The sequence below is a fragment of the Linepithema humile genome, chromosome 7, assembly GCF_040581485.1.
Source record: "Linepithema humile isolate Giens D197 chromosome 7, Lhum_UNIL_v1.0, whole genome shotgun sequence".
Lineage (NCBI taxonomy): Eukaryota > Metazoa > Arthropoda > Insecta > Hymenoptera > Formicidae > Linepithema > Linepithema humile.
In genome coordinates, this window is record NC_090134.1 from 14944078 (window position 1) to 14967868 (window position 23791).

At 34.5% G+C, this 23791-nt stretch overlaps 1 protein-coding gene across 2 annotated transcripts in view; it reads right to left on the minus strand.

The window, feature by feature from the left end:
- LOC137001292 (uncharacterized) overlaps positions 1-21045 on the minus strand; it is a 32789-nt gene extending 11744 nt beyond the window's left edge. Inside the window, exons 1-5 of one of the 2 annotated variants that reach the window (XR_010891378.1) lie at positions 19634-21040; positions 8332-8634; positions 8111-8261; positions 7846-8042; positions 4125-6561 (exon numbers count right to left, since the gene is read on the minus strand). Coding sequence is in view for 1 of the 2 variants with exons in the window: in XM_067359930.1 (XP_067216031.1) it covers positions 7846-8042; positions 8111-8261; positions 8332-8634; positions 19634-19818 (836 nt within the window). In the remaining variant the exon portion in view is untranslated. Of the gene's footprint in view, positions 1-4124; positions 6562-7845; positions 8043-8110; positions 8262-8331; positions 8635-19633 lie in introns of those variants that run through there. The other variant, XM_067359930.1, reaches the window with a different exon arrangement.
- Positions 21046-23791: the final 2746 nt, after the last annotated feature.

The following is a 23791-nucleotide window of genomic DNA, read 5'->3' on the forward strand; positions in this document are numbered from 1 at the left end:
TTTTGGTCACGTGTTCACAGCTACTATTAGTCGAGAGTAGATGAGATAGAAAGAGAAATCCGGTACCGAGTCACTGCCTTGTCTGACCGTTTTGTCGAATGGAGGGGGTAGCCTGTGCTCGTTCCAGTATGGTATATAGTTCAATGATTATATATAATATTTAGCTTATGAGAGAAATTTTCTCTTTCAATTGCAATATTTCATTCTTCATGTTGGCAATCCTGTAACCGTTGGTTAAAGTTAACCGACGTTGGAAAAAGTGGCCCTTAAGCTTCGAGAGCGGGCAGCCATGCCGTTTGTTGATCGAGCTCAGAAATTATTCAGTGCTTGTTCTTTTTTGAACAATTGCATAATTTTTTTCACATTTTTTGACACCAAAATTCGGTTTTTTCTAGTTTTATTCAATCTATTACTCTCTTCAAAAACAGCACGTGTATGTTTGTTGAATGGATGAATGCGCGTGCGTGCGTATGCATGTGTGTGCGTGCGTATGCATGTGTGTATGTGCGTATGCAACTGTGTGCGTGCGTATGCAACTGTGTGCGTGCGTGTGTATACACACCTACACGACAATTGCAGCACGCCAAATATGACTAATAAAACTGTTTTTTCATCCATCTCTATAAATTTAGGATATTTTTAGTCGCATTGAGGTTAAAACTATCTAATATAAAACTGTCTGTTACAAAATATAGTTTACGTTTCTTCACACATCCCACACAGAACATGACATCCATTGGACGTCCATATAATCTCCATAACTCCATACTACATCTATTTCTACAATGGATATTAGATAGATTTCTATTAGAAATTCATATTATCTCCATGATAAATGACGTCTATAAATCCATCATAGGTGTCTATTAGATATCTGTTATCGATGTTTGGTAGAAGTATCAGTATCCATAGTAACGAATAAGCCGAGAGCACAAGCTTTTACATAAAGCATAACGCATAAGCATAAGGAAATTGATTGGTCTATATATAAGCATAAGCAAATGCATAAGGAAATGGACCAATCAATTTCCTTATGCTTATGCGTTATGCTTTATGCAAAAGTCTGTGCTCCGGCCAATATTGTTAGGGCATCGTCGATGTCAAACGTTTCGGCTGATCATTCAGCCATCTTCAGTGTTAACGTTACAAATTTGTTTAGTAGAAAGATTGTGATTTCAATTCGTTATTAATAAAATTATTTGGAAGTAAAGTCACAAATGTGATTGCGAGATAGTCTTGTTTATGTAGGTGTTAACAGAATGTCACCATGTTCTTGGGTGTTTACGATAATTCAAGTTCGAGTTAGTTTCACTAGGACCGAAAAATGAGATAGACATAACCATCTAGAACCTTTATGATTCATGACAACTCGACGCTGTCTTGTATTGCTTGAGTTAAATTCATTGAATTTATTGAGTTTATTGAGCAAATTTTATTGTAATAGAAAAATGTCAACTGCAAATCAGTCTATGAAAGAAACAAATAATGTTGGTATGTTTGTTGGTATACCTCTTTAATAAATTAATAATAATAAATTAATATAATAATAATATAATATAATATAATAACATATAATATAATATAATAATATAATATAATAATAATATAAATATAATATAATTTTATAATAATAATATAATTAATAATAATAATAAATGACATTTTTCTATTACAATAAAATTTGCTCAATAAACTCAACAAATTCAATGAATTTAACTCAAGCAATACAAGACAGCGTCGAGTTGTCATAAATCATAAAGGTTCTAGATGGTTATGTCTATCTTATTTTTCGGTCCTAGTGAAACTAACTCGAACTTGAATTATCGTAAACACCCACAGTCGAGAACATGGTGACATTCTGTTAACACCTACATAAACAAGACTATCTCGCAATCACATTTGTGACTTTACTTCCAAATAATTTTATTAATGACGAATTGAAACTACAATCTATCAAAGCTCTATGAAATATCTATAAAACATCTATAATTGCTCCATATGATATCTATGAATATATCTAATGGATGTCGAATGGAGGTATGTAATGCGAAACTGTGGATGTCTAGTAGACATCTATAGGAGATTACATGGACATCTAATAGAGGTTTCGAATCTCCATGATGGACATCTGGATATCCATTAGAGGTTTTTGTTCCGTGTGGAATGTGTCCGTTCCGTTCCATAAAAAATTTCTCTACCAGTCCCATGTAGCAAAAACGGAACGGAAATATAGTTACAAAATATATTTCACTTTAATAATTCAGTATTTTTAAGTACTCATAGTAATGTAATTTGCAAGAAAATTGCAGAAATTATGTACTTATATAATTGCTTCAACCACATTTAAATAACGAAATATTAACGTAATTAAGTACATTTACTTGTGATCGAGGCGACATTCCGTTCCGTTTTTGCTACATAGGACTGGTAGAGAAATTTTTTACGGAACGAAACGTGAACGGAACACTCAATTCTAATGAGAAATCCGATCCGTCATTCCGATCCGTGCTCAATAGGACTGCACCTTTAATTTCACAAATAGGAATACACCGTCATCTATAGTTATCCGAGTTGAATCAATTAGTAACAAAAACTCGGACCGATTTCTAGCATCGTGGACCTATGGCAGTCGGCGGCCTTAAGAGGTTGCTGAAGTCATTTTGTTACCGACTAAATTTCTAATTTTCTAAAAAGTATGGCTTTTTTTATTGCTTTAATAAAATTACAAATCCTTTGGTGTAAATAAAATACAAATGCTAATCTTTCAACTGCTGGCCAAATTTAAACTAAATAATAAAAAAAAATTTTGAAAATTTACCGACAATGTCATCTCAAAGAATTATATCTTTTGTATCAAAATTATATTGCTTCAATCTGCAAAACAAGACCAGGAGCTGAAGAAGAGCGTATGAAACAATAATGGAAAACCAAAAAAAATAGAGCTTAGAGATTTATTTTCAAAAAGCCATACTTTTCAGATTTATGCAAAGCATGCGTGCAATATAGAAAGAATAAGGTAAAAAAGAGCTATAGATTAATTCCGAGATTTTCGGATAGAGGCGCTATACAGTTCTCTATACAATGCTATCTGTCATATACATCAGAATATTTTAGGTTAATTATGTGTGTAGTGGCGTGTGTACGTGCGTGCGTGCGCGCGCGCGCGCGTGTGTGTGTGTTATATGCTACGAAACTCGGCTTAAAAAAATGGGTTGAAGGCACTCTGAGGGATAAAAAGTGTATGTATTATACATAAAATTTGCAACATTTACATTATTTAGTTACATACATATTCTATTCATATTCTAATTTCTGTAAAATACTTTTATTCATGTGCTTTATGTGTATATATTATGTATATTATGTGCTCCATATTATGTATATTCACATCAAAGTATCTATGTAAAAAGTTAATATCATTTTATATATTGTATATATTTTTATAATAAATGTATATGTCATATAACTTATTTATAAAGCATGAAATATAAAGGTATTTTTAGTTTCGGTAATTATGCAGAATACCCACGTCACCTCCGATTTTGACCCAACTGGTCTCATTCGATGCGTTTTTTCTTTTAAAAAAACTTTTTCCTTTCACTAAATTGTCGCTCTGTCCCAGGAGACGAGATATTAAGCGTCAAAGTTGACGACTTTTCAGGTAAAAAAACTGTCACTTTGACGAATTATAGCGATGTGAGCATACGCTGCGGTCAGGCGCGCATGCGTTGTAACAGAATTGTGCGCGGATAATCATTAATTGCAAGTTGCAAACCCATATAAAATAGTATAATTATGGACCTTGCTTTGCGTAGACACAGGGTATTCCGCCCCCCCTGCGGGGGGGGCGGACCCCCTGTGTAAAATAAAAATAATAAAACTTTCGTGCGTATTCCAGAGCGGCATAGATTGCTTTATCTATCAAACTAGCTTTAACATTATATATTTTTGTGCAATCCAAACTAGCTATGCTAAAGCTAGTTTGGATTGCAAAAATATATAATGCTAAAGCTAGTTTGATAGATAAAGCAATCTATGCCGCTCTGGAATACGCACAAAAGTTTTATTATTTTTATTTTACACAAGGGGTCCGCCCCCCCGCAGGGGGGGCAGAATACCCTGTGTCTACGCAAAGCAAGGTCCATAATTATACTATTTTATATGGGTTTGCAACTTGCAATTAATGATTATCGGAAATATATTTTATACTTCGCGCACAATTCTGTTACATCGCATGCGCGCCTGACCGCAGCGTATGCTCACATCGCTATAATTCGTCAAAGTGACAGGTTTTTTAACCTGAAAAGTCGTCAACTTTGACGCTTAATATCTCGTCTCCTGGGACAGAGCGACAATTTAGTGAAAGGAAAAAGTTTTTTTAAAAGAAAAAACGCATCGAATGAGACCAGTTGGGTCAAAATCGGAGGTGACGTGGGTATTCTGCATAATTACCTTAGTTTCTTGTATGTATCATTTGTAAAAAATTTTGATTAAAAAAAGTATTAATTTTGTGACTTGCAATAATCTGTTTCAATATAATATACTTCTTTTAAATACTTACAATTAGCCTTATTTTACCTTGGTATCTAAAATACACATCAAAATATAAAATTAATTTCTAATTCAGTAGAAAGAAAACACTGTAGTCTTACACCAGAGGAATGGTAAAATATCATGTATATGTAATAACAAATAAATCACTTTTCCACTGACATTATACACAACTTTGCAGAAATAAATTTATTCTGTGAATTTTGAATGTGCAGTTTAAAACACAGTCGAAATATGTCTATATTTTTGAAATAATAGTTCTGATTTTTCATGAATCACAGTGGTTTTATAAAATGTTCAATTTTAACAGTTTTTATTGGACTGTACTTTAGACAATATTATATTTTGTCATTTCTCTCTTTTTCTCATGTTTCTCCATTTCTCATGTTTCTTTTCTACTGTAATAGAAATACATTTTCGATTTTGATACGTATTTTAAATATCAAGTTAATCACATAAAATAAGGTTAATTGTAAGAAGCATATAATGAAACAAATTATTGCTAAGCTAATTTAAAAGAAGCATATAATGAAACAGATTATTTCAAGTCGCAAAATTAATGTTGTTTCTTTTATCAAGATTTTTTTACAAATGATAGACACAAGAAATTAAAAATATCTTTATATTTCATGCTTTAGAAATAAAAAATATGGCATATATCATATACATTTATTGTAAAAAGAGTATACAAAATAATGTCAATTTTTTAAAAAGATATTTTGATATGAATATTGATAATATGGAGCACATAATATACAATATATATTTACATAGAGCATATAACGTAATAAAAGTATCTTACAATAAAAAATAAAACAAGCCAGAGGCGGTTTTCTCGTGGACTGGCAATATAGAATAAGACAAGCCAGAGACGATCTAACGTCAGCTGACAGTTTAGAAAAAAGAGAGCTAAAGACGATTTATTCGTTAGCTGGCAAATTGTAAAAAATATTGTCAGAGGCGATCTATCGTGAGCTGGCAGATTTTAAGAAATACGTATTTCTTTTAGTTAGTAATTTACTACACGTGTAGTCTGTTTATGTTTTATCGGATAATTTATAAGATCATTTAATCTTTTTTCTCGCAATTGAAATTCTATCGTATGGCTGTATGATGTACATACGAGTCGAAATAGACTTATACAAGGTGTCTAATAAATATAAATTTGATATGATAAAATATTTTATTTGGAAAATGTATGTATAATACTATATATCTAATTGGAAAAATATGTTATATGCTTTCCCTATTTTTATTTTTATGTAATTAATACAAAATAAATAAATTAGTTAATTAATTATTCAATACATACATATACATATTGAATATAGTTATCTTTATTTTGTATTTTATATAACTAAAATGATGTATGCTCTCATTATTTCAGTCATTAAAATACAAAATAAAGATAACTATTTATTCAATATATGTGTATATGTATATATTAATTAATTGATTAATTAGTTATTTTGTATTTACTACATAAAAATAAAAATAAGAAAAGTATATGACATTTTTCTTCAGTGATATATATAGTATTATATGTATATTTTTTATTTATTATTTAGTCATATTTAATTCATATTTATTTGACACCTTGTATACGCCTATATCTTCTCGGACATTATATTGCAGCCTTGCGACGAAATTTCAGTCAAGGAAACAAGCGCAAGCATCGTTTGTTTACAAACTTTCGATGACACACGTACACAGACCACACGTCAGTGTAGTGTTACCACTGCAAACAAATGCGTTCACACGGACCTACGCGGCGTAGGTCCGTAGGCTACGCCGATAATGTTATTTTCATTTTTAGTACCATTGAAATGATGGCGCTTTCGCGTCGGAGTTCGCCTGTCACTTCAGCATCCTCTTAAGGCATTCCTGTGACCGTGTGTACTTACTACACAGTCAAACAACAGTCAAAAGTTTCGAACTTGACTGTATGTAAAAGGACAGCAATACACGACATGTAGTTCTCTCTTGCAACAAGCGATTCAGTGCTCATTCCTGTATATATAGTTTAATACACACTAGCAAGGAAGGTTCGGTAACCCAAAAATTCTAAAAAATCTGAAACTTTGCAGAAATATAATACATATGAATAAAAGAAAATCCGATTTTCCGAAGGGTATTTCCACCTCTAGAATCATTTTTTGCCAAAATAAGAAATAGCTTTTTGATTAAGTTGATATATTATATTTTTGCAGTTTCAGATTTTTTAGAATTTTTGGGTTATTAAACCGTCCTTGTAAGTTATATGGCTGGTTTATGCTTCGGTCTTAATCTTAATCTTAGTCTTAGTCTTAACTTAATCTTAAGGACTCGTTTATGCTTCCCTGGAAATTCGGACTATTGGCCGGAGCACAGACTTTTGCATAAAGCATAACGCATAAGCATAAGGAAATTGATTGGTCCATTTCCTTATGCATTTGCTTATGCTTATATATAGACCAATCAATTTCCTTATGCTTATGCGTTATGCTTTATGTAAAAGCTTGTGCTCTCGGCTTATGCATGTGCAAATGTAACAAAACCTAACCTAACCTAACCACAAATTGTAATAGAAAAACTATAAAAACACTCCTACACAGTTTTTGTTCTTTCAATTTAAGAGGTTAGATTCTACATACTAACTTACCACTTAAATTTAGCGCTTCTCCAATAGCGTTCCAACTATTCTTCACCACTAATTTATTTTTATAATTTGGATTTTTTTTATTCCAAACAACATCGAATTGTTGGACACATTCAATTAAATCAGCATCACTCATTTTCGTATTTTACAAGAATCGAAAACCATTATTTCGCGCGGTTTCGTGCTGCGTCGGACGTCAGACTTACCTCATTGGCCCGGTCTTAGGACATTAGGGACTAAAGTTAAAAGATGGGATCTTTCCAAGATTAAGATTAAGACTAATATTGTTTTCGATTATACGGATTTTGATCGACCCAAGGTGATTAATGACGTCATTGCATCGTCTCCACCAATAAAAGATATGAATTCATAGTAAAGTAGTGATTGATCAACCCTGGGTCGATCAAAATCTGTATAATCGAAAACGCTGTAAGATTAAGACTAGGGAAGTATAAACGCCCTTATGGCATTCTACATTATCAACTCTTAATATTAAGATTAAGACCGAAGCATAAACCGGCCAATAAAGTTATTAAATGTTGTTGTGTAGTTAGAAATGTTATTAAATTGGATCATATAATAGCGTCTGTATAAACATAGTCAATGTTTAATCGAACATTTTTAAAAACCGATTAATTAATTGAAACATAAATTACCTTTTATCAATATCGTAAATTACAAACGACGATGTGTTTTGACCACAATTAATGGAACTAGCAGCAAATTTTGTTCCTATAGGGTCAAATGATTGAGCATGAAATTGATATGAATATGAGTGCGCATAAGATTTGTCTCCACAAAATATTTCTTTTTCTTCCGTACAACTCTGTTTATCATCCGTATATTTCAGTATCTACGCAGAAACAAACTTTTTACATACTACATTAACATAGCATAATTGCAAGTTTTCTTTAATCTTACCTTTATTGAATTGTTATAACTAATTATAATGTGTTGCGATGTTGCGTTTATGAGATCAATTTGATGATTTATATTATGTATTTTTGATTGTTTAATTTCAAATCTTTTATTCTTTTTTGATTCAATTTTCCAGTGTTTAATAATACCATATCTGCAAGAATTTTTATCAAAAATAAAAAAGAGAAATAAACATAAAACACAGTTTATAAATAAATACTCACACGTCGCCACTTATAATATAATCATCGCAATGAGCAATAGATTTAATAAAAGAGTTGTTAGTTCCCACAATCTTTTTATTCATTTTAATGGTACCATTCTCTGCGCGATTAAAAGCAAGAAGATTACTATCTTCACAAAACCAAACCGTATTTTTAGTCATTAGTATGCATTTATTAGTCGACACATGTTTCTTAAATGCTCTCTGTTCTATTCTATATATTTTGTTTTTTTTACATCTTCCATTTATCCAGTTGTAATGTATAGTAAATTTAAATTTATATGAAGGTAATAGTGGTTTACATCTGTAAAAAAAAATAAGACATGCGCTCTTAAATGTGATCTTATGTAAAATCGTGAATATTCTATCTTCTGAAAATATATGTAAATATTAAAATGTATTTTAAAAAGATATAATTAAAAAATTAAATCAAATTTTGCAAAATAAAAAACAAGCTAAAAAATTGTGACTTAACGTTAATATGTAAAAAAGTTAGATTAGATTTGAAAAAAGTATTTTTGTTTGAAACACTTTTCTATTAATATCTTTAATTGTACAAATTTGAATTAATTTAGAAGTGACTAATAATGTCATTGCATCGTTTTTTTAATAAAAAACGAAATAAAAAATTGGTGCGGCAGACAACATGATAAATAGAAAATTCTAGAACAGTGCTCGGAATTAGTTGAGCATTTTAGTCGATTTCCATGATTGACGCATCCGTTCCTCTCCTTACCGCGCGCGACGCAGCCGCTAGGGCCATCGCCGCCGACATGTTTTTTTTTTTATGTGGTTTCCTCAGAAGGCCTACTCCACTGAAGACAAAAAATAACTAATTCTTACTTAAAAAAATAATATATAAAAAAGATTAAATTTTCTTGACCTTTTATGACATGAAATGGTCTTTTATGGGCGGTATTTGTAGTCCGTTCATGTCTTTAAGATTGTCTTAAATATGGTCCTAAAATGCTATGAATCCATGGAGGACCTGAAGAGAGCATTAGGTGATTAGACAATGCTTGGTAGTGTAACGGATGTGACGAAATACAGGCCACTTTTCGCATAGATTTAACGCATGGTGCACTACCATCGGGCAGAAAAACTAATATGGCTGCCTCCATGTATTGATACTTGACACGAGTAAACCCAAATTGACTTTTAGGCTGCGTTCCGATATTCACTGCAGGTACTGAAAATCTATAGTTTATGTCACGTACACTATAGATTTTCAGTACTTGCAGTGAATATCGGAACGCAGCTTAAGTCTGTTCTTTTTAGCTGAACTGACTGCACTAGTTCAGAGTTTATCTTTTTCCCTCTACATTGAAAGGAGAAAGATAAACTCTGAACTAGTGCAGCCAGTTCAGCTGAAAAGAACAGACCTTTTATATTGTAATTATTTTAAAAAATGGGTAGTTGCAAAATTTGTGGTCCATCAAAATTGAAATCCAAAAATACATCTATAATTTTTTACATGTAAGTAAATAAAATTAATAATGCTTCGGAAACGCTGCTTTCAGATGCCTTTTTTATGCTTATGTAGAGCGTTATGTTCTAAACAACCGTTTAAAAAAGATTAAACTTTGTAACAAAATATTCCTTCAGGTTTCCGTTTTTCCGAAAGATCCGGAAAGACGGAAGAAATGAATACAATTTGTTGATCACCCAGATTGGGAACCAACAAATTACGCCTATGATCATTTCAAAATTTCCCACCCAGAATTTTGCTTCTGGTAGATAGGCCATCGCGGTTAACGCTAAATCGTCTAATGCTCTCTCCAGGTCCTCCATAAGCTGCGTTTGGCATTGCAAATCGGAGGCATCCGTTTGCTCTTTCACCTTGAAAATCTATAGTATTCGTCATGTATACGTATAGATTTTCTATTTGCAATGCCGAACGCAGCTATATATGAACCAATCAGAAAGTCATAGAGAGAATCTCTAGAGAAGAGAATGGCAAACTTGGTCATGTGATCAGCTTCTCCGCGATTGGCTAGTATCAACATGTGCGGATTTGGGAATTGTAACGCCAATGCGTTGCCGTTAAGGCCAATGTTCACGATGCTAGAAATCGGTCCGAGATATCGGTCCAAGAAATGTATAACCAATCAATTTGCATTTTTATGGATAAACGGCAATTTTAACGGCTATATGTTTTTTGGACCGAGATCTCGGACCGATTTCTAGCATCGTGGACATTGGCCTTTAGAATAGAAGTTGGTGACACATATAAGGTTAGTGCAAGATCTATAGAGAGAAGGTTACCTCATGCGCAAAGAGGGACGAGCGGCAAGAGGGGCAAATGCAGAGAGGGACGAGCGGCAAGAGGGGCAATGATGATCTCATCGGCAAACAGAAGCTATCTCAGACAGCTACTGTTTGTCGATGAGATCATCATGCTCTCCCCTTCCTTCATCGTCCCTCGCCATCAAGCTGTTTCTAGCTCCCCCCTTACTTCATCGTCCCTCGCCCACAACCGGTTTGCCTGAGGTAACCTTCTCTCTATAGATCTTGAGGTTAGTGATCGTCTGTTCTAACCATAGACGTATAATAATAGACTGCGCGTTCCATACCTCTGCCTTATTAAGGAAATGTCTTTACTTTACAAAGAGACAGCTGATGTTGAACAATAGTCTTATCTTTGTCTAATAAAGCAGTGGGGATGAAAAAGTTTTTGTTGATTGGTAGATATTGATAGAAAGAGAGAGAGAGAGAGAGAGAGAGAGAAAGAGAGAGAGAAAGAGGAGAGAGTCAGTGTTCAAAACATGTTGTTTTTTTCTAAAGTGGAGAAAACTTTTCAATTAAACGAACAGTCTGTTTATCATACGTTTATGGTTTTAATGCCAACACATTGGGTGCATTCGCTTATGCAGTTACTGCCGCAGATGTCGTTACTCCGCCTGCGAAAACGACTGCAGCGCAGTTTGTCGTTCGTTTACGCAGGGATGTATTTCATCTGCGCAGATACTTCGGAGGTCCTGCTCTGGATGCTCTGCTTGCAGTACTGCGTAAACAAATACACCCATTGCAAATCTAGCTTAATTATCCGCATCCACATTGATTAATTAAAATGTGAAAAGAAATTTTATTAAAGTAAAAAATCAAAAAGAAGTAGAACTCCTCGAAATCGATCCCGTAAAAGTGAAAGTAATCCAAGGTAAGTATTATATAATGGAAAAATTTTTTAAAGTTTACAATATTCGTATTTACAATCAAATTAACCTAAAAATGCACGTATTGAATGTAGATTGAAAATCTAAACATATTATAAGATTCTAAACTGTCTGAATTTTCTATAAACAAATTTTGTAATGTTTTGGAATTTGTTTTTGTAAATTTATCTCAGGTACAGGTTCTGCTGCAATAGTTCCTAATCATGTAATGACTTTGTCTACAGCTGATATGGAAAAAGCATCAGAGAACTCTCAGTTTAAGAATGTTTTGATCCCGTCTTCATTATTTTCGCAAAATTTTGTACACAACGTAATGCAACTTCGCCAATGCTTTTAAATCCATTCACGCAGCCATTCACGCAGGTGTGCGTTCGGTAAATTAGGTAACGTGACTAGCAGATGATAAACGCAGTGGATGCGCTAACGGCTACATAAACAAATGCACCCATTGGCCCAAATCCACACATAGTGGCTGATTTCCGTAAAGCGCATATGAGCGCATGCATCTTTAGTATACGTTACGTATACTATAGATACATACGCGCATATGCGTTTTACGGAACTTATAAGGGTGCCGTCACATGAAGTGTAACTTGCGTAAGCGTATCTTGTGTTAGCCAATCAAATCGTTCAGATACTATACGTAAAATTTTGCATATGATAGCTGAATGATTTGATTGACTGACATAAATTACGCTTACGCAAGTTACGCCTCATGTGAAAGCAGTCTAATGGCCGGAGCACAGACTTTTGCATAAAGCATAACGCATAAGCATAAGGAAATTGATTGGTCCATTTCCTTATGCATTTGCTTATGCTTATATATAGACCAATCAATTTCCTTATGCTTATGCATTATGCTTTATGTAAAAGCTTGTGCTCTCGACTTAAGGCCGGAGCACAGACTTTTACATAAAGCATAACGCATAAGCATAAGGAAATTGATTGGTCTATATATAAGCATAAGCAAATGCATAAGGAAACGGACCAATCAATTTCCTTATGCTTATGCGTTATGCTTTATGCAAAAGTCTGTGCTCCCGCCTATAGGGTGCATTCGTTTATGCAGCGGTTAACGCATCCACTGCGTTTAAGGCCATCACACACAAAATGACATAACTGCATATGCATAGCATAAAGCCTTGTGTCCACGATGCTAGAACTCAATCCGAGATCTCGGTCCGAGTCCTCGAACAATAATATTTATACTTGGCTGAATATAGTTAGCGTTGTAATCGAGTTACGATTCTTTACGATGATTTTCTGATCTATGTTATATTGCCAAGTTGGTTTATAGATATCATCAAGTGATGCACTGCTTGATTTCGAATGTGTTATTTTATTTAGATGGTCCAGATATTGTAATCTTAAATTATTAATTTTTTTTTTGCAATTTCAGTTGTTAGTGGTTGTCATGTTAATTCTTTGTACTGATTACAGATTATCTGTAAAGCTTGATCTCGTTTCATACAATTATGATAATCAACACTTTTTGTAACATATAAACAAGAATGTTGTTGATATAACATTAATAAAATTTTAACATTTTCCTTATTATCCATTTTTTATTATAAAAGAAGTTTTTTCTGAAAATCAATTTTATATATTATTATACTTTTCTTGAAAAATAATATGTATATATAGGTTATAATACATTTTTAATGTCTAATTTAATCTGCATTAAAACTAATAATAACTACTTATGTAAATCTTATTAATTATAAATTTTATTAATTTATTTTATTTAAGAATTATATTTCTTTTATTTTTTCAATTCTATAATTACTTACTAAAATATTATTTATATTGTTCACAGTATCTCGTATTACTATAAGTATCTTATATTTTGTCTTGACAGATAGTAAAAGAAACTAGTAAAATCTAATAACTTGCAATAACTCGTACCGAAAAATGGGACGCAACGCATTTTTTCGTTTGAGCTTCTTATTCGAGTTTTGCATCCAAATTCAGTGTGTACATGATCCGAGTTCTAGTAACTTTCCCTCAGTCCGAGATCTCGGACCGAGTTCTAGTATCGTGGACACAAGGCTTAAGACCGTCTCGACCAATAAGCATGCTATGTAAATCAATATGGCGCCTTTATGCTAGATGTTCATTGGTCGAGACGGTCTTATGCTATACATATGTAGTTATGTCATTTTGTGTGTGATGGCCTTAAACGCAGTGGATGCGCTAACCGCTGCATAAACAAATGCACCCATGTTGATGTCAGCCAATCGCCAAGCTGGTAACATGTCATCAAGTTGGCAATTCTCTTTACTATACTCTGTTCAATGAGAGAGTAACCTCGGTCTGCGCATAAGAGAAGTATAGCGAACAAAGTGGGAAAAGCGTTGGCATTGACAAGCTGCACGAACAGTACAGTTCTGTAGAGTGGTAGGGCTTTCTGAACACTTTGTGAGAGAAAACCTGCGCCGAACGGACAAGTTTTCGTCCGATCCGAGATTACTCTTTTATTGAACAGAGTATAAAGATTCTCTAGAAAACCATATTAGTATCTTACAAGAGAAGGGCGCAGACTTCGGGTCACCGATTTTGAAAAGGCTTATATATGTTATAGTACTCTACTAGAAGAGTACTTGAGCAAAGGGATAGGGCGCAACGCTCAGCTGTTTTCAAGAAAAACCGATTTAAAGTTTATAGAGTTCCTTATATACCGATTGTGTTGAATCGATTGTCGAGAAAAGTGCGTAGCTCGGGCACTAATCCTCAAACTATTATACTGTAGACCCAGGTTCGATTCCTGCCTATTACACTTTCTTTTTATTCAATCTAGCAAATATTTATTTATTATATTATTATGTTAAATATGTATTATAATATTATGTAAAATTAAATTAATTTAATTTACAATTGTTTACAATTTTTTATTATTATTTAATTTACAATCTTTTATTAAAAATTTGCACTTTTAATTTTTTTTTATAATTTACTGAATATAATTTTCATTCAATTAACCAGCGCTCGGAATTAGTTGCACATTTCGGGCCGATTTCCGAGACGACGCCTCCTGTTCCCCCACTACCGCCTGGCCGCTGGCGGCCGAGCCGCCGATAGCTTTAGCTCAGGAGCGTTTTATATTAAAATAGGCTGGATTGTTTAGACATCTCTCAGGAAATCGTAACATTTTCTTCACTACACAAAATAATGTTTATTTTCATTAATACATAATATATATATATTTAATTATTAATAAAAATAAACATTATTTATGTAGCAAAGAAAATATTACTATTTTCTGAGAGGTGCCTCAACAACCCAGCCTATTTTTTATATAAAACGCTCCTGCGCCAGAGCTATCGGCGGCTCGGCCGACAGCGGCCGGGCGGTAGTGGGAGAACAGGAGGCGTCGTCTCGGGAATCGGCCCAAAATGTGCAACTTATTTTGAGCGCTACAATTAACAATTTTATTATTTTACATCAGCGCTCGGAATTAGTTGCACATTTCGGGCCGATTCCCGAGACGACGCCTCCTGTTCCCTCACCACCGTCCGGTCGCTGGCGGCCGAGCCGCCGATAGCTTTGGCGCAGGAGCGTTTTATATAAGAAATAGACTGGGTTGTTGAGGCACCTCTCAGAAAATAGTAATATTTTTTTTGCTAGATAAATAATGTTTATTTTCATTAATAATTAAACAGATATATATATATTATATATTAATAAAAATAAACATTATTTATGTAGTGAAGAAAATGTTACAATTTCCTGAAAGATGCCTAAACAATCCAGCCTATTTCTAATATAAAACGCTCCTGAGCCAGAGCTATCGGCGGCTTGGTCGCCAGCGGCCGGGCGGTAATGGGAGAATAGAAGACGTCGTCTCGGAAATCGGCCCGAAATGTGCAACTAATTCCGAGCGCTGTTTTACATGTTCCGATATAAAATTAATAAAATACTACTTTTAATATAGCTTAACGCCGTCACTAGCTCACGTTGAAGTGATCGCTCACTGCCTTTGTTAAAAAACAGGATCGGACGGGATTTCGAATTTTTTTGTGTGTGTAGGGATATACGTTACAGTAGGGAAGTAGTCTGGAAGGGAGGTCAAAAACTATTACCTGAGGACATTAGATATACAAATATTATGGTCGGAGCAGTAAGCACTAAACTTAACAAAGTTGAGTGAAAGATTACACTGACAATGAATAAAATGTTTCTTGTATTAAATAATAACTGTGTTATTTAATAATAACTATATTGAAAGTAATATTTTATTAGTTTTATATCGGAACATGTAAAATAATAAGATTGTTAATTGAATAAATATTATATTTAGTAAATTATAAAAAAAAATTAAAAGTACAAATTTTTAATAAAAGACACAATTGTAACTTAAATTAATTTAATTTTACATAATATTATAATACATATTTAACATAATAATATAATAAATAAATATTTGCTAGATTAAATAAAAAGAAAGTGTTAGGGTGCCGTCACATACATCCCGTAATCCGTAATCCGCACTGGAAGTCCGCAAAAGTTACTAAGTATTTTGTCCGTAACGTTACGTGTGTTTTTATCTCCTTGTGTCCCATGGAGCCGTAAATACAGACGTAACGGTAGTACTATTTTTTATTTAACAGATTATAATTATTTATTTGTATTTTATTCATAAGAAAACTACAAAATATATTATAATTTTAACAAAAGTTTTTATTAAATCGTCAAATTTAGTTAAATAAATAAAATTAGAAAAAGCATTACTAGTAATAACTAGTAACTTGTAGTAACTTTTACGGAAATTTCATGGAATTATGGCTCCATGGGACACAAGGAGATAAAAACACACGTAACGTTACGGACAAAATACCCAGTAACTTTTGCGGATTTTTGATGCGGATTACGGATTACGGGCTGTATGTGACGGCACCCCACGGACTAAGGAATAGAGGGACGGAGCACAAGCTGTACCGGGGGAGCACGTTTGAGGCGGGGGGGGGGGGCCGCCATTATCGTTTAGTAATCACCACACATAGAACTCACTATTTGTGTATGTGTGAAAAATGAAAGTCAGATCCTGCGCACAATAAACAAAATAGGAAATAGAAATAGGAATAATTATTAAATATTAGAAATAAGAAATTGGAATTATTTATTTTAAAAATAAAAAGAATAGAAAAAATTAATGCATGAATTAAGAAATAAGAATTGGAACTAATTAATATATTTTATTCTCTTGTTAGATGTAAAATAATTTCTCTTTTTAATATTAAATGTTTATTGCTATTTCTAATATTTTGTCTACTGTATACAGAACCTCAGAGTAATAAAAGTTAAAGTATTTTATAAAATTTATAGTACAACAATAATAAAACCGCCTAACCTCTTTACGCTTGTCACTCGTTATGTCTAGTTATGCACCACTACACAAGTGTAATCATGTCACAGACACAGAATCTCTGTGTGAGAATCGCTACATCAATATGGCGGAAAGCAGTCCCCCCCGCACGCTTGAATTACCATTCCCTCTCGCCTAAACTAGGACTTAGGACTCGGTCCCTCTATTCCTTAGTCCGTGCGGCACCCTAATAGGCAGGAATCGAACCTGGGTCTACAGTATAATAGTTTGAGGCTTAGTGCCCGAGCTACGCGCTTTTCTCGAAAATCGATCCAACGCGATCGGTATATAAGGAACTCTATAAACTTTAAATCAAGTTTTCTTGAAAACGGCTGAGCGTTGCGCCCTATCCCTTTGCTCAAGTGCTCTTCTAATCGAGTACTATACATATATAAGCCTTTTCAAAATCGGTGACCCGAAGTCCACGCCCTACCCTTGTTAGACAGCATTTAAGATAATCCTGGAATAAGAACGGACTGCGAGTACCGTCCATATGACCCATACGGCAATATTCATAGTTCGTTCTTATATTCAAGATCTTCTTAAGTGTGGACTTATATTTGCTCTCTTCGTCACACACAGATTGTGTCTGACGAAGAGAACGAATATAAGCCAGCACTTAAGACGATCTTGAATATAAGAACAAACTATGACCGGTATTCATAGTCATTTCTTATATTTAAGATCGTCTTAAGTTGTCGTCATCGTCGTCTTAAGATAATACTAATATGGCTTTTTGATTGGTTCGTAGCATTTTAAGACAAAACTTAAGACAATCTTAAATATAAGAACGGACTATGAATACCGGCTTACGACTAAAAAAAAACGCGTCAGCAATAATACCTTATAAGTGACGTGGAAATCTATTTCTTGAAATATTTCTATATAATAGATTTAAAAATAGAAAAATATTTTTATTAAATTTTAACAAATTTTCTTAAATTTCAATAATCAAGAGAAAAAAGCCCACTCAAAGAGAAGTAAGATATATAGCGTTTTTGACTGGTACAGGTTTACTCGCTCAGAGAGTGAATAATAACGTCACAAGTTCCATTCCGGTTACTAAGTTCCACTTTGTGTTACTAGAGCTACGTTCCGTAAAGCGCATATGCGCGCATATATCTATGGTATAAGTTATGTATACTATAGATCAATGCTCGAAATTAATTACACATTTCGGGCTGATTCCCGAGATGACGCCTCCTGTTCCCCCACTACCGCCCGATCACTGGCGACCGAGCCGCCGATAGCTCTAGCTCAGGAGCGTTTTATATTAAAATAGACTGGATTGTTTAGACATCTCTCAGGAAATCGTAACATTTTCTTCGCTACATAAATAATGTTTATTTTTATTAATACATAATATATATATATATTTAATTATTAATAAAAATAAACATTATTTATGTAACGAAGAAAATGTTACGATTTCCTGAGAGATGTCTCAACAACCCAGCCTATTTCTTATATAAAGCGCTCCTGAGCCAGAGCTATTGGCGGCTCAGCCGCCAGCGGCCGGACGATAGTGGGGGAATAGGAGGCATCGTCTCGAGAATCGGTTCGAAATGTGCAACTAATTCCGAGCGCTGCTATAGATACGTCATCTATAGTATACCTAACGTATGTATCCATTGAAATAATCGAAATATAAAATTATATTTGTATAAAATTTATTGCATTACTTATTAATTTATTTTGTAATTTACATAGAGATTTGTAAGATTATACGTTTATCACTAACTTCATTTTCATTGTTCAACTACTTGCATAAATGTATTTATGCGTAATATGCTTTATAACTAGAACCTAGGTCAGATCAAAACCATTTCGGGTTGAACACATGTTCAATCGAAAATTGGATTCAATTACTCTCAGAGCGAGGAAACCTGTGCCAGCCAAAACGCTAATAGAATGCGAGTATCATTGAGGCTCGTGTAAGTGGAGAGGTGGCGCAGTTAGAAGAGGACACAAAATTGGATGAGTTTGCTGTTTTTGTTTATTATCGCGTGTGCAGTAAATATTTTTTCAGGTTGTCTCACTCAGAAAGCTTTCTGGTCTCACTAAGGCACTATAAACTAAGACACTATAAACGTGAGTATTCTCGTTTGCGTCATTTTTGCCCCATTCCTCCACTCCTTGCCCTCTCGCTTGCTAAGCTGCTTAGAAGACATAACCTAATTATTATAAACTTCTCAGCTCAGCGATAAAGGGGCGAGAGGGCAAGGAGTGGAGGAATGGGGCAAAAATGGCGCAGACGAGAATACCTGTATCTTTAGTGCTCTAGTCTCACTAGTCAACTGACATAACTATATAGTATATTATTCCTCACTCCACAGTCCGCTAAACAAGAACAGAAGACTCACCGGATTTTGCTTCCCTTTTTAACGAGACCACGCTTTTTTGGCTAACTCTCGCGCTTTATATCTTACTACACTCTGCTCATAATTGAACAATGCCGCTGCTAAAGACCAATGGCCACAATGCTAGAAATCGGCCCGAGATTTCGATCCGAGAAGCATTAGCCAATAAAATTGCCATTTTCTATAAAAACTGCAAGTTGATTGGTTATACATTTCTTGGATCGAGATCTCGGACCGATTTCTAGCATCATGGACATTGGTCTTAACGCTCGGCGCTGGTCCTAGCGGCACGCGTGAGAAGCAAAAAAGGCATCAACCACGGAAATCGGCCTAAATGCTCGACTAATTCCAAGCACTGTTCTAGAATAAATTGAAATATAAATATAGATTCAGATTTTTTTAACTTACCGTTCAGAAAATTCTTTCGATTTCTGATTCGTGACAAGCAAATAATCACTTTTTTTTGCAAATATCTCGAATGCCAAAATACTAAATTGTTTACATACCATACTAATCTTTGATAAAGTAGGTATATCACAAAAATTGAAAATTATTTCTAATAACTCTATCGGCAAATTATGCAAAACAAACATATTTGTCTTCTTAATTAAACGTTATCACGTAAGAATATGAATATTATAACCGGTATGTTCACTTCACTGAATGCTATACTTTTTTATTTTTAAAGTGGAATGTCTTCAGCTTAAGAACGGCTATTCGGCACAAACACTCTAGTTCCTATAGACTACTATGTTGAAATTCCTTAGATAATTCTGTTAGACTTTTTATCAAATCGGTAAACCTTCAGCAACAATTCCCACTCATCCCTCCGGAGCAACTGACGCACAAAATTCCAACTCATCACCGAAACCATGAAAATTAGAGATCAGGAAGCTGAACTAGGCTTTCAGAAATGCGACCAAAATCAGGTTTCTGAAGTAATACTGGTGGTACTCGATAGGCGGCGTTCGAATCGCAAAATTCCTCATATATACATATACGCTTGCGTATACATACACACGAACGAAAGATGTAAAGAATACAGAGGTTACTATGAGGCAAGATCTATAGAGAGAAGGTTATCTCACGCGCAAAGAGGGACAAGCGGCAAGAGGGGCAAATGCTGAGCGGGGCGAGCGGCAAGAGGGGCAATGATGATCTCATTGGCAAACAGAAGCTATCTCAGACAGCTACTGTTTGTCGATGAGATCATCATGCTCTCCCCTTTCTTCATCGTCCCTCGCCATCAAGCTGTTTCTAGCTCCCCCCCTTACTTTATCGTCCCTCGCCAACAACCGGTTTTCCTGAGGTAACCTTCTCTCTATAGATCTTGACTGTGAGGTTGATTGTGAGGACGGTGTCGTGGAACGCAAGCGACATCTCGATTAGCATTTTGAACTAATTCAGATGACCACTTTTGAGCTCATAATCTAACGCCATCGCCTATTAAGTTCGGCCTCCTGTTCTCTATTCTTCATGACCGAAACTGAAATATAAGTATGCTGGAAAGAGTGCTGCCAGACGGAGCTGCCAGAAACAAGCAGCAAGCATCTTAGGCCGAATTCCCACTGAGCGCGTCACGCGTCGCGTCATGACTCGCGTAACGACGCGACGCGAGGTAAGCTAAAAAATAGCGTCGTTCTTATTCACACTGAACGCGTCGCCGTAAGGAGACAAAAGATAATAGTAGAGAATAATGGCTTAGTTTACACCGATTGTGTAGTACGCGTACCAAGTACTAAATCTGCTTCTTTGATTGGTATAGATTTTACACTAAACGATTTATATCTATCGGAGAAGCAGATTTAGTACTTGGTACGCGTACTAAACAATCGATGTAAACTAAGCCAATAATTATTTAATAATAATATTAAATAATAATTTGGAACTTACGAATATTGTTACATTTTCTGTGACCTGTCTCATAATGCGCCCGATCTGGGATCTCGTACAAAGGAAGAATCTTTTGTCTCTAGAATGTCAAGCAACCGAACCGATGCGTCGCGCAAGGAGTCGCGCCGCACATGATGCAATAAAATGGGATGTTTTGATTGGTTAATTCGTGACGCAGCGGATAACGCGACGCGTGACGCGCTCAGTGGGAATTCGGCCTTAGAGTGAAATCAGATGATACGGAAAAGAGTTGCGGAACGGAGAGTGCGTCATTGAGACAGCCAATCACAGCTATTCCGTACGATTGTATTCCGCAAGTCTTGTTCCCTCAGTTTACATGATACGGAATAAAAAATCAAATGACGCATCTGTGAAAAATAAAATTTAAGAAAACAAACATTTTTATAATTGTAGCGCTTTTAAAATAACATATAATGTTATAAATTATGAAAAAATTTATCTGCGTATAGTAATTTAATGATAAATAAAGATTTTAAAATTAAAGAAAACATAACCTTTAAAAATTGTTTTCTTTTTAAATTTCAAAATCTTTATTTATCATTAAATTACTATACGCAGATAAACTTTTTCATAATTTATAACATTATATGTTATTTTAAAAGCGCTACAATTATAAAAATGTTTGTTTTCTTAAATTTTATTTTTCGCAGATGCGTCATTGGATTCCTTATTCCGTATCATGTGAACTGAGAGAACAAGGCTTGCGGAATACAATCGTACGGAATAGCTGTCCTTGGTTGCTGCATCGAAACATCAACTGAACATTTTGGAGTTTTGAGTGAGATTTCTTGTATAGATTTTTTAATAAAGATAAATTATCATTTAATCATGGACAGTGAATTAAATATGGTCACAGAATCTATAGCACAGTTATTAAAGGTATATTTAAGAACCCTTATGTTAAATTATAAAAAAAAAAAAATAAGATTAACTTTGCTAAAATTATTGGCATTACACACGGTCTTGTCAGAGCATAAAAAATCTAAAAGAAGTATATGGGTCAGACCACGGACTAAGGAATAGAGGGACTGAGTCTAAAGTCCTAGTTTAGGCGAGAGGGGATGGTAATTCAAGCGTGCGGGGGGGACTGCTTTCCGCCATATTGATGTAGCGATTCTCACACAGAGATTCTGTGTCTGTGACATGGTTACACTCGTGTAGTGGTGTCACTAAACATAACGAGTGACAAGCGTAAAGAGATTAGGCGGTTTTATTATTGTTGTACTATAAATTTTTTTAAATACTTTAACTTTTATTACTCTGAGGCTCTGCATATAGTAGACAAAATATTAGAAATAGCAATAAACATTTAATATTAAAAAGAGAAATTATTTTACATCTAACAAGAGAATAAAATATATTAATTAGTTCCAATTCTTATTTCTTAATTCATGCATTAATTTTTTCTATTCTTTTTATTTTTAAAATAAATAATTCCAATTTCTTATTTCTAATATTTAATAATTATTCCTATTTCTATTTCCTATTTTGTTTATTGTGCGCAGGATCTGACTTTTATTTTTCACACATACGCAAATAGTGAGTTCTATGTGTGGTGATTACTAAACGAATATGGCGGCCCCCCCCCCCCCCGCCGCAAACGTGCTCCCCCGGTACAGCTTGTGCTCCGTCCCTCTATTCTTTAGTCCGTGAGCTACACTGAACTACACTATGGCCGGTATTCATAGTCCGTTTTTATATTCAAAATTGTTTTAAGCACGGACTTATATTCGCTCTCTTCGTCACACATAGATTGTGTCTGACGAAGAGAGCGAATATAAGTTCATGCTTAAGACGATCTTGAATATAAGAACGGACTATATAAATACCGGCCATAGTGTAGTTCAGTGTAGCTTTATGGTGCACACGGGGCACAAATGTGCGATCCATACACCAACCAATCAGAGTCCACTAACAGTCACGTGACGAGTTGGCGAGTCTCTTTTTTTATGGTCTCTAGACAAAACGGTCAGACAAGGCAGTGACTCGGTACCGGATTTCTCTTTCTATCTCGTCTACTCTCGACTAATGGCCGGTTTATGCTTCGGTCTTAATCTTAATCTTAAGAGTTGATAACGTAGAATGCCATAAGGGCGTTTATACTTCCCTAGTCTTAATCTTAGTCTTAATCTTAATCTTGGAAAGATCCCATCTTTTAACTTTAGTCCCTAATGTCCTAAGGCCGGGCCAATGAGGTAAGTCTGACGTCCGACGCAGCACGAAACCGCGCGAAATAATGGTTTTCGATCCGTGTATATTTAAAAAATTGTTCCGGATTGTATTCAGCATATCTTTCATTAAAGAAAAGAAATGACCAGTTTCGTGTCTTTTTCGATTCAGTGGCCGAACAGCGTATCTCCGTGGTTTTCTTTTATTTTTTTTTTAATTTCTTAATAATACACATGCTGCATAGGCACTTGATAACAAAAGTGCCATTCCAAACATTACAGTTTTTTGCCGCTGACAATTCATTTTAACATTCACTATAATTTGCAGCACCGGGATCTATTACAATTTGTGGTTAGGTTAGGTTAGGTTTTGTTACATTTGCACATGCGTAGTCCGAATTTCCAGGGAAGCATAAACGAGTCCTTAAGATTAAGTTAAGACTAAGGGCGGTATTCATAGTCCGTTCTTATATTCAAGATCGTC